The sequence below is a fragment of the Necator americanus genome, chromosome IV (genome assembly GCF_031761385.1).
Source record: "Necator americanus strain Aroian chromosome IV, whole genome shotgun sequence".
In the NCBI taxonomy this organism is placed as follows: Eukaryota; Metazoa; Nematoda; class Chromadorea; order Rhabditida; family Ancylostomatidae; genus Necator; species Necator americanus.
The window spans coordinates 2,216,934-2,235,793 of record NC_087374.1 but is presented as its reverse complement, the minus strand read 5'-3'; the positions used below and the strand labels follow the sequence as shown (position 1 = coordinate 2,235,793).

Genomic DNA, 18,860 nt, shown 5'->3' with positions numbered 1-18,860 from the left:
GGATCCAAAAGTTTTGGGAGTGTCCGCACTAAAGCCAAATTGAAATCCGACGTTGGTGAGGTGGCATAATTTGACGAATGTTTTCTGATTTTGTATGATTACTAGAATAATAAACCTTTTATCTGTTGCATTCATAAAGAACACTTCTTTAGATAAATTATTCACAGAAATGTTTCTGAAAACTTATGAAAAATAATTTACATGTGTTTTTAGAAGTATCTCAGTGAAGATCTCGTAGTTCCATTACTTTCGCATCGCTGAAACAACTACGTGTGTGAATATATAATTATTTGGTGGGAGAAACGAAAAACCGCTGTTTTTTGATAGTGATGGTCTGGAAATCAACGTCAAAGTACCAGGTGTTGTTCTGTTGTCATTTCGATAAATGCACGGATATAATTAAAATAGATAGATAGAGTAAATATCAATTACTAAGAAAGGGAACGTGGGAAAAGAAAAGCTACGCTGATGGATTCCTCAAAACATCGACTCCAGAAAACAGTGACTATCGGAGTATACAAACAATCGATGCAATTTTCAGTTATTGCTCTTCCTCATTGACCTACTGACTTGACGCGATTACCCGCTTCCTCGCCGAGAAGTGCAGTCCTTGAAAATAGTTCTGCCCAACCTTCTTCGCTCTTTTGTGAGAGCTTGGACAGAATCATTCATCGCTATTCCATATCCGTTATTCCGCTCTCGTATTCCATTCCATATGCGAAACCATATGCAGCAAAGAGATTCCTCGATAGTTCCTAGAATCCGCGACGGATAACTTCTTTTGGAGGACAATTACAATAGCGTCTCCACGAGTCATTTATCCTTTCGTCTATCCTTATTGCGCGGATGATCTTTGTCATCTCACGAATCCCTGACGAAGCAAGATATTTCAGCAATTCTGCGCTAATTCCGTCGTCTCCACCAGATTTTCCACATCTCATCTTTTGGTTACAGACCACAACCCCTCACTCGGGTGGTGGATCCTCGTTAACCGCATATGTCGATCTACGAATAGTTCGAGTTCAGAGGCTGACAGCGCTTGCCGGTTCAGCGGGTTACTTCACCGACGACCACTCCATTGGCAGTGTTGAGGACTGAGAAACATCTTTTCATTTTCCATTTTCATTTTTTTTTTGTTCTGGTGAAGCATAGCGTTCTGTTGTCCTCCTACGCTTTTTCAATATTCTTTGTTCTTAACATACTGACTCTCTTGACAGCCAATTTCGACCAGATTACTACCACTCCAGGAATAATAGTGGTTGTTATAAGACGGTTGTGTATATAGTGGAGATGATTTCATTAATCATCTCTACTATATACACAACCGTCTTTCACAGTAGGTCACATGCCTGTCACACCTGGTCGTTTTCGTTAGATTTCAATTACAAAAGGCAAAATCCTATACTACTCAGTATCTACAGTCAGATCAGTTTTGTTGTTACTACTTCATAGTTTGTTAAAGAGGAGGAACTGAAAAACCTTGAAGTGTATTGGCCTTTTTTTCGCTTGAAGCAATGATATTTCGAGCGCAAAAAACACTGTCTGCTTATTTCATTACTTTGTTTACTTTTACTACTTTTACTTTAAAGATGGATTTTGAATATGTGAGAGTGAGAAAAACATGAACAAAACAACATCTACCTGGAGTTTTCGTGAGAACTTTGTACAAGTCCACAGAAACCAATATAAAGTCGATTCCAGTGGACAATTATCGAAGCATGAATATACTGTTCGTTCTTGAATGTGATAGTTATAAATTGAAATATTTTGCCATTAGGCTTTCATTGTGTAGACATTCCAATTGTTTGTCTTTTCTCGCTATTAGGTCAAAAAATTATACGCTTCACAGGCGCATGATCTAGCACATACGGTATTCGACTGCAAAAAAATCGCAGTCTTGAGAAAGTTGGCAGCGAGTTTCTTATTTATTTCACCATCAGTGATCTCCACTATGTTTGAAATTTCTTGGCTTATTTTTCCTTCGACATTTTCACCACTCTACTTCTCTTCATCACTTTGATACAATCATCACAGTTATAGCTATTTCCTTCATTTGATGAGGTCAGGTTACATTTTCTCAAAATCTGAAAAAAAAACTTTGTTAACAGTGATGCTGTCAGATGATAATATGAGAATCAGTGAAAATGGTAGATCGATTGTTTGCTTATTTCGTCAATCAAAGGTGCAGAGGATATTATGAAAGAAACTATCTTTCTTTTACAACAATTTTTGATAATATATTTTTAATAGCTGTTGCCTTGAAAGAAATATTACAGTACTGAGAAGGAACAAATATTAATGCATATTAAAGCAGTCATAAATTGTAAAGGAAATTAAAGAAAAAACTGAAAAAAAAAACAAGAGTTTCGATGTTACCGACGAATACAGAGGTAGTTTGATTTCTATTCCATTTTTTCTAACTGTTCCTAGTCAGCCGACTTCAAGGACGCACACACGGGATTTCAGTCTAATTTGTTAGAACGAACATTAATTATACATAAATTTACAAAAGAACAGGTAGAAATTTAACCCCTAGAAACTAAGATCGTTGATGCATCATAAGAAGAAAACAAAGGGCGAAAGTAATGGAAAAAGATCTGGATCACATGAACCTATTCATGCACCATTACGTAAATTATTACGAGAAGAAATAGTGAAGAAATGTAAAAAGCAAGAAGAACAGAGCTTTGCGAGTTTGTTGCAATCTACAAAGACAGTTCGGTGCACATGGTCACCGAAGATGTGACGCGTCGTCATGTTACAATACCATATATCCCGCGTGCAGTGTATTTGTTCCTTCTCGGTGTTGTTATATTTCTTCCAGTATGGACTACAGCTATTAACCTCGGTGTTGCCATGTGGCGTATTAAACTGAGTTTCTTTCTTCTTCCAAATTGTATTGGCGTAGAATAATTATTACTACCATAATAAAAAAAATATGAGGATCCTTCAAAGGATCATGTTCACTGTTCAAAGCGCTTTCCACCAGCCGATTCACAAGTCCAGCCCATAGAGGAGCTCTTCTAAAATTGCAAGTTTCCAAAGACAGTTTGGGCGGGGGAGGCACAGTCCGCTAGAGGTCCGTTGTAGCTACACAGTCGAGGGTTCGAAACCGCCCTAGTGCAAACCAAGCTTTTCATCCTTCCGAGGTTGGATAAATTGGTGCCGGACTTGTCTGGGAGGATAAAAACACTGACATGATCGGCAGATCGGCTAGCCTCGCAAGTCATTGTATAGGCCGATAAGCGTTCCAAAACTTCATCGATTACGAATTCGCATCCCAAGTGGATTGATACGCCAGTGACTTTACTTTATCCTTTTAAAGACAGTTTTTCTCGTCATGATAAACACAGAAGGTACGGTAGGCCTCTCCACTTGCTAGTTCCACTGTAGGTGATGGATCTCAATGTAAAGTTCTTCAGACGTTCTTCTGGGGCCAATTCTGACGTTGAAATCGGCAACGACGACCTTGTAGAAAGTAGCGTCTTTTCTGTATAACTTCTCTAGGTTGCATCATCAGATCTTCAATGGCCGCTCATAATACAAGCGCACATGTCACATGCTCAGGTCGTCAACCCTGTCATTTTCTGGTCCTTTTGCACTTCATAACGTTTCAGAATAGAAAGTTTCGAATCTGCCCTAGTGCTCACCAAGCCTTTCATACCTCTGGGGTCGACAAAGTGGGTACCAGACTTGTCAGGAAGGACAAAAACACTGACTTGACACATCGGCTAACCTCGCAAGTCGTCGTATACGCAAGTTACACGTTCGTAACCTCAAACGGTTCTGAAATGAAGTGAACGTGGAGGCGCATCCCAATCCGTAAACTCCAGACACTTCATTTATTTACGTTTCAGCAGCTTAGATGACTCCCGCATCCCTGACGTTCCCAGCACTCCTGTGCCAGGCTTCTTCCTTATTCGGGAGTCTTCTCCATATTGTGAGGGTCCCTGCAAATCTATACGCTTCCAGCCCAACGGGCTTTGTGGAAGGACGTTGCGCCCTCCTACAGTGCACAGAGGAAGCTTATTTGGGGCAAGTTTAAACTGCCTTCTTTGCACATCCCAGACAATTAATTGCAGACTTTTGGCCTGAAGGACCGACGTTCGGGATGCAAAGGTATTACAAGTCAGTCCTGCCACAGCAGCAACACAGAGATATAGTCCTCGAAATATTATATAACAGCGCTTTGAGGCAGCCCCAGAGTGGTCTCTAGTCCGCGGTTCGCCCGTATCGGCTAGATGGGAACGCGCCAGATAGCCGTGATCCCTTTAGTGAAAGAAATTTATGGATTTCGATTTTCCTGACACCTCAAGGGAACCCAAATATTGACAGATTTTATAACTTATAACTGTGTTTCTCCCCTCATGTCTATCCGAATTTAGGATCACTCCAAATTTCTCTTGAAAATCAGTGGTCCTCTGCTCTTTTTTTATTTTTTCATGTTTGTATGCACGTAGCGTCTCCTCTCACCAACGTTTATGCTGCTTGAGTTGAAATATTGAATGTAATGTTTTTTTTTGGGCCGATAAGGTTAAGCTTTTTAAATTGTTCGTATCTTGCCTTTTCACAGATAATTAACGCTACAGACGCCACCTACTTCTCTCAGGTGGGCTGTATTATATTTTCAACTTCTAATTGCAAAGTATATCTGAAGACAGGACCTGTAACGTCTGGTGAAGGAGCGGTACATCTCAGCTTTCGTATTTACTTTTGAAAAAAAAAAACAGATAGTATATATTTCAGATTCCCAAGGGACAAGTTCGAATACACCCTGGAAAATCGCAGCAATGGAAATTAGTTCTACTTGCGCTGGAGTTCTTATGATTGTCGTAGGTTTCGTTATGCATTCTAAAACTTGTATACATTGCCAGGAAGAATAATAGTTAAAGTGTACAGCGCTCATCAGTCCCTGTGGGAGAAGTTTACGGGACTAAGCGAACTGGTCGCAATTACTTTGGTAATCTATACTTCTGAGCCTATCTTTTCCTGGAGACATCCCAACATCGTCAATTTCGTGATGACTGCCTTCAATGGGATGTTACTTCACTTGACTACAAATAAACTCCCATTCCACCATAGAAGCCTTTCCCGAGAGTGCGTGGGTAATTGTTAATAAATAGTGCTTTGGTCTCACCGAAATTCGAGAGATGCCTCTTCGAAATTTCGCACGCGGAGGGAAACGAAAACCATGAAAGTCAGAACATCAACATCCACCCGCCTTAGAGTGTGGTCAGCTAATCAGACGAAACGTTTATTGAAAACGAGTGTTGCAAACACCTAATGTACCTTTTGTGCTACATGTATAAAAAAATTACCGCGATTTCTTCAGTGAGTCCTATTTTCTAGAGAACTAGAAAAATTTAAAAACTAGTAGTGGAACAAATTGAATCAAAACAAATAATGTTGAAATGATGTTAAAGGATAGTGACGTAAAAATAACATCTTCTGAATAAACGTTACCTCAGGGGCGGTGGAAAAGCTGCATCGTAGTGGTGCACCAATCGTAGTAATTGGATAATGTCCTCACATATGACGCATCTATACTTTGGTCGACCACCCCTGGCCGTATTTACGCTGTCGAAGTCTTTCACATAGTCGATAAAGAGTAGGACATGGAGCATACGTGTTCGTGGAAGATTTTTCCCGAACCTCCGTTTTCTTGGTGCTTTTCGAAAAAAAAAGAACGACATCGTTCTCAATGAAACGGAAAATTTGCTCGAGTTAAACGAAGCAGGGAAGAGACCATGATTGCGAATAAATAAAAGGAAGAAACAGCTCACGACGATTGTCTACTACGAGAAAAGAAGAGTACAGCTTGAATGCTCCCAAATAGTGAACCTTCGTGGTATGTCTACATGGGACGTTCTTTGAATAGAGAGAACAACTTGGAGGAAGAACTGAACAAAACGATGAGAGCAGGGTTTGTACCAGTCAGGGAAGGTACTGGCACAATGATGAAGCAAGAGCTGCGTGCCTATCTGCTCAACTCTACAGCTAAGTATCTAAGTAAGTGATTGGGCATAAACTGAAAACTGATTGTCTAAACCCTGAAAAAGAGAAAAAGCAATAGACCGATCATAATTTTGAGTGTTCCCAGGTAGATTTCATTGGTCTTGTTCCACTGCTATTGGTAGTTCTTCAAATTCTCTACTATCGTCGAAGATTCACACCGTTTCGATGTTTGATACTATCAAAGCTCATGGCTGATGGACTAGAGCTGTTTATTGTTATGATGGTACTGGTTCCGTCCGAATTGATATTGTACGTTAATTAAACTATTTTCAGAAAGAGATGTATATATGAACATTAGGGATCATGTTTCAGTGGTGAGTGGGTTCCGCAACGTTATCGACCTGCAGTTGGCTATTTTGCCATAGGACTGCAATATTCAAGTTTCCAAACCTCGATTGCAATGACGGCCAATCGTTTGCTTGTTGTCTTATATCCTCTAAAATATAACGTTTGGTTTACGAAGAGCACGACTGTGATAATGATTATCATTTGTTGGGTTTCGGGATGGCTAGTAAGGCTGGATTATATGCTGTGTGAGTTGAGATGATCACCATTATCTGTTTGATAAATCTTCCAACTCAATCCTACTTGATGTAATTGTCCGTCCGCACTCATCCTTAAAACCGTTTCTGCATAATTTTTGAGTTCATAGTACGAAAAACTACAAGAAAAATCCTCGAATCAAGGGACGAATTCTAGAAACATTACGAAGATGAGATTAGGCCCATCTCATATGATCGCGATAAGACGAGTTCTTTTTTGCTGCAACTCTAGTGTTCAAATGCTGATTTCTTTTTATTCTCTGAAACACCTTGGATAATCAAGAGTGAAACTGTTTACTACGAACTTATATGCAGGAGTTAGGAAATACAAATATTGTATGGCGCGGTTCGGATGATGTACTTTGACGTTGAACGTGACCAGAAACTGCAAGGATAATAAAATTAGGTTCATCTGAATATTTGCAACTTTTTACCACGTTTCAGCGGATTGCCATTTTGTATTTGACGTTCAATCTAAACAATTCATCAGCACCGTTTGCAGCCGAATTCTTCCCTTGATAGTTAATTCTATTTTTGCTCTTCTTATTACAACATTAGACATCTTCTCTTTATCCCGAATAAAAAACACTAGTGAGGTTGGTAATCCTTGAAAATTGTTTGTTGCTGTCTATTGCCACTATAGCCAACAATCGTGATCGACAGCTTATTTTCAGAGAGGCATATACTTTCCCAGAGAATCAAAACGCGAAAAGCCTTGGTTTATTCAGGTATATTCATAATACTCTAGTACAAGTTAGTTGTCATCAACGTTCTCAGAATTTCTCCAAAGCTTAGCTCTATCGTCATACCGGTAGTACTGTAGACGTGGAGCAACTATCAGTTGAATTCCGAGCGATCGACCAACTTTAGTCTGAACATACGTGTTTTTTTTTCGAGTGTTTTACAAGTGATGGTAAAGCCACTCCTCCCCACAAACGTCACTTCCAACCGCAGTCCCATTCTCAACGGTCCCTTCAGGTGCGCACATACTGATAATAATAGACGTATCTTTCCGCTGTCATCAGTACACACCAGAAATTTTCTCCTCGAGATTTTGGAATTTTCGCGAAACTCAGCTCTATCGTCACGACGGTAGGACAGCTAGAGAATGCAGTACAGGTGCGTTGCGGGTTGCCATCATCATGATCTCTGCACCATCTCTGTACCCAAAAAATGAAGAATGGAAAATCTAGTGGACCTGATGGAATTACCGCAGAGAAGGTAGAATATCTTCCTCGCGAGATGACGAAGATCACCCGTCCAATATGGATCGACAAAAGGACACCTGACTCGTGGAGAGACACTATCATATTTCCTCTCCACAAGAAGTTTGGAGCAAATTATCCTGAACAGACTTATTAGAGATTGCGAAGAAACAATGCGCGACCAGCAAACTGGCTTTCTTGTTGGGAGATCCACGTGCTGCCAATGTGGTGGAGCCCTAACCTTAATTACGCGCTGAAGGCAGGTCAGCAGCGACCGATTTTCGCGAGAACCTCTTGCCCCACACCCCGTACAGCACCGCTTGAAGTGGTAGCAGGACTACTACAAGAGGCGGTAGTAGGATACTTCCTTTTCAACTTCGTCTTCGATGACGTTATTCGAAGTACAGTTGACCAGTGTCCTGTCGACATCGCCTTAGAACCATCAGGGTGTCCTTTGACCGATCTCGAGTATGCCGTCGTCATATTCATGTAAAGTTCGAAACTTCGACATGGTGCCAACCTTGTATCGAAGCTAGCTGAAGCTTATAGACTACGCCTATATCTTGATTAGTGCAAAATGAGTCTCTTCGAGCTCTCAAATGGGAAACAAAGTGAACGGACAACCGGTCGAACTCGTCGTTAACTTGGACAGCATCGTCTATGTGATGGAGAGGCTTCATTGCACAGAAATGAAGCTACTCAGACGACTGCTTGACTACTCTTGGGCTGGAGTATGCCAAAATGGTCGCTATGGAGTATCGGCGGATGACACGTGGAAAGTATCAACATCTTTCACAGCCATCGAAAGTAGCTAGAGAAAATCGCCTGCTTTGGAGATATGATGAGTAGAGCGGCTGATCACCTCGTTCAACGAGTTCTGGGGACCTGAGAATATCCAGCGTGGGTAGGAAGTTCAAGCAGCAGGTAGGGCGTAATGTTAGGCGTGACATGGAAGAGATGCGGCCCGTCGTGCCAGACGATATCAGCCCGCTTATTAACTCAAGTAAGTTGTCAGTTTCGTGATACGCTGCCGTCAAACGGCAGAGAGTCTTCATTCTTCATTTTCTATCCTTTTCCGCGTACTCTGACTTCTTATTCGAACTACTACGTCTACTACGATAAAAGTATGAACATTTCTAAAGGGATCTGTTTCAGGCCACAATCAATTCCGCTCTCTATTTATCAATGCTTGGGTTATTTTGCATCGCCGACTATTTGGATGATGATACTATCAAGTTCTTTTTAACAGTGATAGGTTGGCAACTATGGCTCGGTGCGACACCGTGAGTATTCTTAAGTATTCTTAACATTGGCCTAATCACTTATATTAAACGGCAAACGGGCGTTATCTTCCTATCCCCATCATTGAAGAGCTGAGCTTTGTTTGAACATATTCGAGGTCCCGTATGATCTCCTGCCACAATTCGCAAAGAATTTGTCCATTCGAGTTTGTTCCGTGTTCTGTGAAACCCTACTTCTTGCTTGAACTGATTGCTGATTCCACGTTTCTCCAAATCTTCTCTCACTACTTCTGCCCAGGACTTTCTTTCACGTTCATCAACTAGACTTTTCCCATTTGAGAACAATCTCTAGGCATTTTAGACAAGGCTATCTGATGGCCTCCTTGTGATATGACGAAGAAGGTGAAGATCTTTTGCTGCGAATATTTCACAGGGTGACTCAAGACGTTGATGTTCTCCTCGTTTATTCACTTCTGCATAAAGTTTTTTGTTATGGCACACCGTTAGCAAATCAGGCAGTTTTCTTTCCATACAGACGAGTTTCTAAATCACAGTCGCTGCCAAAATCTCTGACCGGCACACCAGTTTGGAGAAAATAGTAGCTAGTAGCGTGACTTGTTGACGATGTCGACCAGGCACTTCGTTGAATAGTTGAATGCTAATGCTCGCTCGGTATCCACAGCCGCTTTCATTCTCCCTACCGGTTTCTTTTATTTACATTTATTTATTTATGTCAAAATCGTAAACCGTAGAATGCGGCTAATTTCGAAACAAGGTCGACGACATGTTACATGAAGTGTTTGATCCGAATATTATTACATCACCGCAGTATCCGGGGTCTATTAAGTTACGTACAAATGGTGTTAAAATGACATCAACAAGTCAGAACACTGCCCAACTGTAATTCTCATGAACTCATCGATGAAAAAGTTGAACAAGAACAGTCCTAGAACATCCTTCGTCTTACTTCAATTTTCACTTTGAACGAAGTGCATTTGCGTGTTGTTCGAACAATAGCAACTGGTCTTCTATTCCTGTTCTCGACTAAGCGAATGAACCTTCCTCGAATGTCTCTACGTGCGTTAATGAGAAGTAGAGCCGAAAGCTGCTTTGAATTCCAGAAAGGGTAATCGCTTCAAGCGCCACAGCCACATTTCATTCACCCTTCTGGGAATAACCTGGACACCTGGACAGTTGTAACTGGACCAAAACAAAAGCCAGCCTGTTCACCACTTGTGGTTTATTGATAAACCGAGGATTGCCTCACCGACAGCTACATCATTAGGCATCGAAGTCGAAGGCATCTACGTGGATCAATAATGAATTGCCGGAATTGTATTTTCCGGAGTCTGAAAAGTTGTGTAATTTAACGCACAACAGTACTAGGGAGGTTGTTTCCAGTTACCACAGGTATTACGCGCAAACTCGCACAAGAATTCAGGAATTTTGGACAACAAGAGCGCTTTGGAGCTTCAGTGTGAACGTTGTCTGGGAATGTGCGTTTGATAAAAAGACTTACGGATCTTCACAAAATGAATTTATCCGCGACAAGAAGAAAAGTACATCCAGTCCGTTACCTACAATTAGAGATTTCCCCAGATTCTCGAACGTTGTCTAGCAAGTATTCGGCTGGCCTGCGAAAAAAAAGATCTATTCGTAAAAAAAACTTTATGAATCTTTGTTCTCTTTGTCTTTTGTTGATGTTGGCCAACTTTGTCTGACAGTTTCGCTGCTCTTGAAGGCACCGTTCGTTGAAATTCCAGATGTTCAGTTCTCTCGACTATTATTAGGGTCCATGGCTTAGTTTGCAAGCACCACAGCGAAGGCCCGAAACATTCCGCTGCGCGTAGAAAACAGGAGGATCAAGAGCGCCACGCTGATCAATTCACTTCAGGAATCAGCTTTTTATACTCGTGTGATTGACGAATTAAAAAATTGTTTTGTTTTTTTTTAATACAACTAATTTAATTTAAAAAGCGTAAAGTGAATTTCATTACCAACACGAATGTGAGGACATGTTTACCGTTTTGTTTTATCCGTAGTTCACCTTACGCGGTTTCAGTCACTCCAATGAGTGTAGTCAGTTGTTTCGTCGGATAAATTGATCAGTTCGATACTACTTTTTCGCCTGTTTACTACGTTGCCAAAAAGTGAGTGGGTCAAGCTATGCCCTGAGCCCTACATACTCACTAGCGGATAGAAAACATCATCTAAAATCTCTTCTAAAATTCCCATCAGGAGAATCATGTTTAGAACATACTGAAGCGTTATATCTTTGAACCGATGTGTAGTTCCATGGATCCCTATTTAACAGTTCTTGCAACGCACGTCTGAGTGGTTTTCGGCTGCTCTGAAAGCAAAAAAACTTTGAATTGTTCCTCTTCTAAATTATTTTTGCTGCGCAATTTCAGTTCTGCCTTCAACTTTCTTCTTTGGTTTTACATCCTCATCCGAATTTCAGTGACACTTCTGGCATTTAAACGATATCTATCGAATCATTTATATACAGTAGTTTCTTTTTTAGATATTGTATTATCGCGCTTCAAAAGGAGTTCCAACAACCTATCCGGAAGTTATGGAGAAAAATAGCTCGACGTTCAGAAATATCTGGTTTTCAATTAACAACGGAAGTTATTTCGAAGTTCCCGACGAGGCATCATTGAATTTTCTATTGAAAAAGAGAAATCAAAACCGTTAGTAGCCGGAACGATAAAATTGAAAGATCAAACTTGATTAAATACGAAATGAAGCGAATTTCTCGAGATATTTCTTGATACGAATGCGTGATACTCATTTTTTACTTGATAAAGGTGTCCAAAAGTTTATTGGTGCACAATAAATGCGAATCATGATCTTCTTCTGTCTCTGTGCGATGAATTTGATGTATTTATAAATGTTCTTCAGCATGCTACGATTGTTCCAAAAAATTCGACTGCTTTTTGATGGTATTTCTAATTTCTAAAAAAACATAGGAAAGCCAATCGAACTCATTAAGTGCAGACAAAAGAAGCACGAGGGATACGGTACTTTCTGCTGCGGACCCATTTAAAGTAGCAGCAATTGTGGCTTTTAAGGAGAACAATCAAAATTAAGGGTAATAGATGGAAGTACTGGCACATTGTTATACACCATTTCATAAAACATACCTCGCTCTACAAAAAAGACCTGCTTCGACCTCTTAATCACGTTGATTGTTGCCTATGACACCTTAGCTGTACGACACCCGATGGGAAAGTCCCATCACACGCTTCACATTGACCGTAAACTTAGTTAATAGATTGCTAGTTCATCTACTCGCTTTCAGCTAACTTGCCGAGAATCCAGATTTCTGCAGTTATCCATATAGGGGAGTTCTGATTCGCTGATCGCAGAACCAAGCAATTAGTACTAATTTTTAAATTTCTGCCAATACAATTAGACCGAAACTACCAAAATATTCACAAAACACCTTTAAAGACATCGTATTCAAGAGGCATTTCAACTCTTACGTTGTCCACGGTTACTGCTTTTCACCAATAGATCATATGAGCAGTTGCATCTGTCATCCGATTGCAGAATCGTCTGATCCGACTACAAGCATTGGATGAACTTCGTTATTAGAACATTATTTAACACCAAATCTTGAGATATTCTTCAATCCTGGATATGTGTATGAATTATACAAGGTGCAACATAAACAAAGATGTTTACCGTAAACAAAAAAAAACAAAAGAAGACATAAGTGAAATATCATGATACATAACAACGGGCTTATTCTGTCACGTGTGTGTGTGTGTGTATATATATACGTATATAGGCATGTATATGTGTATGTGTATGTGTGCATGTGCATGTGCATCTGTTTGTGTATGTGTATGTGTAGGTGTATGTGTAGGTGTATGTACATGTGTGTATGTGCGTGTGTGTGTGTGTATGTGTGTGTCCACCGGCGTCAGATTCCTATAGAAGCGGGTGTGACGGGTCCACCAGCGTCAGATTGCTCCACAAGCGCCAGATACCCATAGAAGAGGGTGCGACGAGTCCATCGGTGCCAGATACCTACAGAAGCGGGTGCGACGAGTCCACCGGCGTCAAATTGGTCCACAGGCGCCAGATAGCTTTGAAATGGGGTGTGACGTGTCCCACGGCGTCATATCGGTGCGCAATAACTTCGTACAGTTGTCGCGAAAGGTAAATTAGACGTTGCAACCATTCCATATTCATGGCCACTGCACGTGTTGCATTACACCTCTATAATTCTTCACGTATCCATTTTCTTGCACGTTTGCCTCAACTTGGTGCCATGCCTTCTTCAAAAAGTGGAAACACCGAAAAAACGGAAGAACACCTATACTTCGAGTAATGCTTTAGAATTGTGCCTATATGATATAGAAACCGAAGGAGCGTTTGAAGCTAAAGTTCGAATATTCTCAAAATGTAAAGCTGACGTGTTAGAAAGAAGACTATGAAATCTTTTGCCTTTATTTATAGTAAAAAAGAAAGGAAAAAACGTTGCTAGAGAAAGGGAATTCTGATTTTACAGAAAATGTCACTACTATGAACTTCCATTGATCAGCGAAGGGGAGCAAAGCTAAAATCGCAGAAAGTCTGATGTCCGGCTTCAGCCAGACATTCAGATTGGTACACCTATAAATGCACAGAGAGAACAATTTCCAAATGATAAACATTACCTCTGAATGTGTAAATAAAGTCATGAACTAGCAGTCTACTTCAAAATATTTCAAGAAATGGACAGAAAAAAAAACAAAATATTCCTGGAAGTAGCAAAGTCCCTCATTTTTCTTCCTTTTTTTGAATTAAGCATGACCTCTTCATTGTTTTTTGCCTTCAGTTCATTCATCTTTCGTTCAACGAACATTGTCGTTGATGTCGACATCTGAACAGGGTAATGCACTTCATAAAGGATGCGTATCGTTAGGTATCCGCAGCCGCGCGGGAGCACGTTATCTCTCGTATTGCTTGCATGCACGCGTACAAATCTTCTACGTTCTTTCTTCATTGTTAGCATTTTCATTTCCTACGTCTTTTTTCACTTTCTACGTTGGATACCTTTTCGTTCTTTGAACCTTCCTAGAAGTCAACTCTCTCACTTAATTGCAATACAAACACGGCAGATGACCTCAGTGACGTGGTGATGAGTGGGGGTGGCTTAGTGATCATAGATGGACTAACATATGCCTGCTCTGGTCTACTGACAGCCTCTTCTGCAGCCACTTATTCGGCTGCGGGGACCTAACGACCGCCTCCACCCCTCCCCGTAGAAAGAAGATAGCGAAAGTCCTTCCAGCAGACACAATCGTGGGTGTCTCTACGCCCAAGACTGGAACAGTGCGAATGATTTTTGCACCATTTCAAAAAAAAAGAAACAGAAATTCAAAAATAAAAGAAAATCGTTGTTTACACCATCTTTTTTGATTTTCCCGGTAATTTCGAACTCTGACAATTTTTTTTATAATTTACACAACGAATTACTTCCATTTCCAAAAGAGACAAAATTTATTCAAAACTCGGGAAGAGCGTTATTTGAGAAAGTAATAGGTATGTTTTGAATCAGAACGTTCTTACAATTTTTTGCAAGACTTCGTCGGTCTCTATACCAGTGCCATGAAGTCTACTACAGAAATTTCCTCTCCCTTTCTACATTCGGAATCACCTCACTCGCAGTTTTTTTTTCACGAGATAACAGCGTTTCTACACAGAAGTCGTGTGCGATGCTCCATATCGTTGAAGCGGCGCTAAATACCAACAGTTTCTAGTATTTGGTACCTGTATATGGTAGCCAGGGAGTGCCTAGAACACTTATTGGGGAGACACAAACATCATGACCGGAGAAGTTAGTTTTCGCAAAGAAAGGTTCTTCCTATCATCGTTTTCGACGAAGAGCAATCCAAACATACCGAAATAAGCACCGAGTCCGCACTTCTGTGACTTGCCGTATTCAAGCCGTCTGGAATGGTCGGACTCATTATTATCAAAGCCTAAATAAAGGAATAACGCTTCTCTAGATCCAAAACACAGAACAAAAATCAACACAGACCACACGACCTTTTTCATATTGGTCAGCACACGATTCATACCAACAAAGAACCGAGGCTCAATCTGAGTTTGAATTTTCACACCAGCTGCCACATAGTGAGATTCGGGACTTTCGCAGTAGACTACTAGAGATGTAATGATGTACACAAAATGACAGATATACAAAAAATATAAAAGAAGTAGTTAGAATAGACTAACATAACCTTCAAATTCAATTCAATTCATACGCAGCCACAGTTCGTCTGTATGTCAACATATGAGCTATGATTCACATTTGACAATTTTGAAAGATCAAAATTCCCTGAGAAGTGGCACTGAAGATGGATGCTAAAGCATCGGGATAATGGCAAGAAGAAACCAAAACAATTTGATATGTATGCCGAACAGTGGAACTATGGTCTTCGCTGATTCAGAAAAGATAATACAAGGCCAGTACACGAGTCTACGAGTTTTGCTTTTCCGAATTTCTTTTCTTCCTGTCAAAGCATAGTTGCGAAAAAGTTGAAGATACACCTAAAATGGGAGGATCATGTACAAACTACACTTTTGACTCTTAGGCTGCTTTCAAAAATGGAGATGAAGCTGTATTAAGCACATTCTATCTAACGGAGAGTATTCTGAAAACCACACTGCTGTATCCGGATACCTATGAATGATATTTTCACAAGCACATCACGCAATTTTCTTGAAGAAAACACTTACATGTTCACATCGAAAACTAACACAAGCGATACTACAGCCAACAAGACCGAACTCCACCATGAACAACGCGATGATTCGGTAATTGAATACATTATGAATAACGATCGTTCCGAAAAATAAGCCTCATTGCTACACACCTGGTGTCAAAACTCTTTTGTTCTCCGACACTTCTAACATTTTCATGACATTGGAAAAGAGTATCGTCTCCTCTGGACTGAGGTAAAGCTTATCGTGTACGGGTGACCTCTGTGAAACACATTTAATTGCAAAGGAAAACCTAATTTCCAAAAAAAATTAGGGGATCCTGGCTGTTCAATGGAAACAAGTGTCTCCTTTTATGTAGGAAAATGCAGCATGTTAATTGTTAGCCACAGTTCACAAATGCAACGTAGTGGGACATGTCCTCTTTAAGCATACCTCTACCATTCAACGAAAATTCCTAAAAGCCGCTCCAGAGACGTTCTCGACCACTCACAGGTGCAGCTGAAAACTGGTGGTACCGTTACAGAAAGTTAGTGGTTGGCTTCAAGTACGTGTGTGGAAGTAAGCGAAGATCCAACCATGAAGACGTTGGCACGACACCGCAAATGTTTGACCAAATTACAAATACAGTGCAGTCAAAGATTTGCGATCTCCGTTCTGCGTCCCACTGTGCCTGCGGGGACCTTGTGCACACGGGCACATGTACTGTGGCTCTCCTTCAAATCCTCTCTCGGGATGCAAGCAGCCACCAGCCGTGCGACGACTATTCGTGGTCGCCACCGTTTTATCCGTAAGTGCTCACGCGATCATAGGATTCAGCAGCGCTTATACATGAACTTCTTAAACTTCATTTCTGAAAGCAAGGCCTGTTTCCGGATAGGTGTGATATTCTGAACTTTTTTCAACGAGAAACTAAGTGTTCCAACTTACATGAGTTTAGATATGCTCCGAACTTATGACATCAGCTACAATAACAGAACCACCGTAGTTGATGGCTTTCGAAAGACGTGACGTTAATGTTATAGTCGTAAGTTTCCCTACAATTCACTGAGATAACAATATGGTATAGCGTTAAAAGCATCACCCCACGAATCTGAGGTGGTACGGATTTCAGGTGTAGTATTCGTATACGGGATGGGAGACTATGGAGAGGGGGATGATTCCGTCCATTTCTTCCTAATTGCCGTAAAAAACGGCCCGGAAGATACGGCTTCAGGCGTTTTGGCGCACTATTTTGTACAGGGAGTTCGACTGGAGCGCGCCAGTCTTGTGCGGCGCCGCATCTTCCGGGCCGTTTTTTATGGCAATTAGGAAGAAATGAACCGAATCACCCCCCTCTCCACAGTCTCCCATCCCGTATACGAATACTCCACCTAAAATCTGCACCACCTCAGATTCGTGGGGTGATGCCTCTAAGTGATGGTATGCAGAACAGAAAGACCTGTTTCCGTACCTCAGCCAGCTGAAATACGCCATTGTTCTTAGCTCTCAGAATACATAACTGCAAGTCCATAGCAGAGTCATAACGGCATGCAACCGAGCTTCTTCATCATCTGTCACGTCGGCGGTGCCCGAATCTCCGCACGTCATTATGGGTCGAATAGTGAGTAGGCAGACAAACAACTGACATAGTTGGCGATCAGACCGCCGACCGTAGTCTCTTCGTTGAAAAATTAAATCCCGAACTGGTTTTAGCGCATATCTGCTGATTGGTCCACGAGTTCAACATGTTGTTCGTTCACCGTGGTTCCCGTTGAAGATCTCGCGGAGATCAATATGTCTATATTTGTTGCTGTAGGTTACAACTAGTTCCGGTACAAAGTCGGCATGCACCTTCACGCTGCTTGAACCGAATATTACTGCATCTGATATTTATATCATCCATCACAAGACTCGCTATTCCGCGTCGTTTTCCTTTTTCTTGCCGATTTAAACATACGATACGGTCTCTTTTCTTTTCTTTCCGTAATATGTGAATGTGTATTTTTGTCGAGCATAGTCTCGGATGAAGTTAATGGATGTGATCGATCTTCTCGGGATTCTCCACGTAACTGATCAACCAGTCGCTTTACGAAACAAGCGTGTCGCCGCTGCGGCGACAGAGAATTTACGTTTTCATGTTTTCAGTGTCGCACGTGCGGCAAAAACAGAGTAAAAAGGATTAAACCGTTGATACTTGCTTTGTTGCTACAAAAAAGTGGAAAAGAAGATGTTGTTGCCGATACCAGTGGATCCAAAAGTTTTGGGAGTGTCCGCACTAAAATCAAATTGAAATCCGACGTTGGTGAGGTGACATAATTTGACGAATGTTTTCTGATTTTGTATGATTACTAGAATAATAAACCTTTTATCTGTTGCATTCATAAAGAACACTTCTTTAGATAAATTATTCACAGAAATGTTTCTGAAAACTCATGAAAAATAATTTACATGTGTTTTTAGAAGTATCTCACTGAAGATCTCGCAGTTCCACTAATTTCGCATCGCTGAAGCAACTACGTGTGTGAATATATATTATTTGGTGGGAGAAACGAAAAACCGCTGTTTTTGATGGTGATGGTCTGGAAGTCAACATCAAAGTACCAGGTGTTGTTCTGTTGTCATTTCGATAAATGCACGGATATAATTAAAATAGATAGATAGAGTAAATATCAGTTACTAAGAAAGGGAACGTGGGAAAAGAAAAACTACGCTGATGGATTCCTCAAAACATCGACTCCAGAAAACAGTGACGATCGGAGTATACAAACAATCGATGCCATTTTCAGTTATTGCTCTTCCTCATTGACCTACTGACTTGACGCGATTACCCGCTTCCTCGCCGAGAAGTGCAGTCCTTGAAAATAAAGTTCTGCCCAACCTTCTTCGATCTTTTGTGAGAGCTTGGACAGAATCATTCATCGCTATTCCATATCCGTTATTCCGCTCTCGTATTCCATTCCATATGCAGCAAAGAGATTCCTCGATAGTTCCTAGAATCCGCAACGGATAACTTCTTTTGGAGGACAATTACAATAGCGTGTCTCCACGAGTCAGGTATCCTTCCGTCTATCCTTATTGCGCGGATGATCTTTGTCATCTCACGAATCCCTGACGAAGTAAGATATTTCAGCAATTCTGCGCTAATTCCGTCGTCT

General features: G+C 40.9%; 2 protein-coding genes across 4 annotated transcripts; one reads left to right on the top strand and one right to left on the bottom strand.

Moving 5' to 3' along the window:
* Positions 1 to 4,790: 4,790 nt before the first annotated feature.
* Positions 4,791 to 11,666, top strand: RB195_000192 (uncharacterized protein; the record flags this gene model as incomplete). 2 transcript variants are annotated; one of them, XM_064196387.1, is made up of 5 exons in its annotated part: positions 4,791 to 4,832; positions 6,101 to 6,238; positions 7,232 to 7,285; positions 8,918 to 9,045; positions 11,528 to 11,666. In XM_064196387.1, the coding sequence occupies 5 exons, from the start codon at positions 4,791 to 4,793 to the stop codon at positions 11,664 to 11,666; spliced, it is 501 nt and encodes a 166-aa protein (XP_064052267.1). The 2 variants fall into 2 exon arrangements, with proteins under 2 accessions (XP_064052267.1, XP_064052268.1); XM_064196386.1 differs by lacking the exon at positions 7,232 to 7,285 and adding an exon at positions 6,328 to 6,463 and having other exon boundaries at positions 4,791 to 4,836; positions 6,105 to 6,264.
* A 1,888-nt stretch (positions 11,667 to 13,554) lies between these two features.
* RB195_000191 (uncharacterized protein) lies at positions 13,555 to 18,624 on the bottom strand (the record flags this gene model as incomplete). Of its 2 annotated transcripts, none has more annotated exons than XM_064196385.1 (5): positions 13,555 to 13,629; positions 13,811 to 13,879; positions 14,901 to 14,981; positions 15,049 to 15,164; positions 18,534 to 18,624. In XM_064196385.1, the coding sequence occupies 5 exons, from the start codon at positions 18,622 to 18,624 to the stop codon at positions 13,555 to 13,557; spliced, it is 432 nt and encodes a 143-aa protein (XP_064052265.1). The 2 variants fall into 2 exon arrangements, with proteins under 2 accessions (XP_064052265.1, XP_064052266.1); XM_064196384.1 differs by lacking the exon at positions 18,534 to 18,624 and adding an exon at positions 15,879 to 15,924.
* Between the last annotated feature and the right edge of the window lie 236 nt (positions 18,625 to 18,860).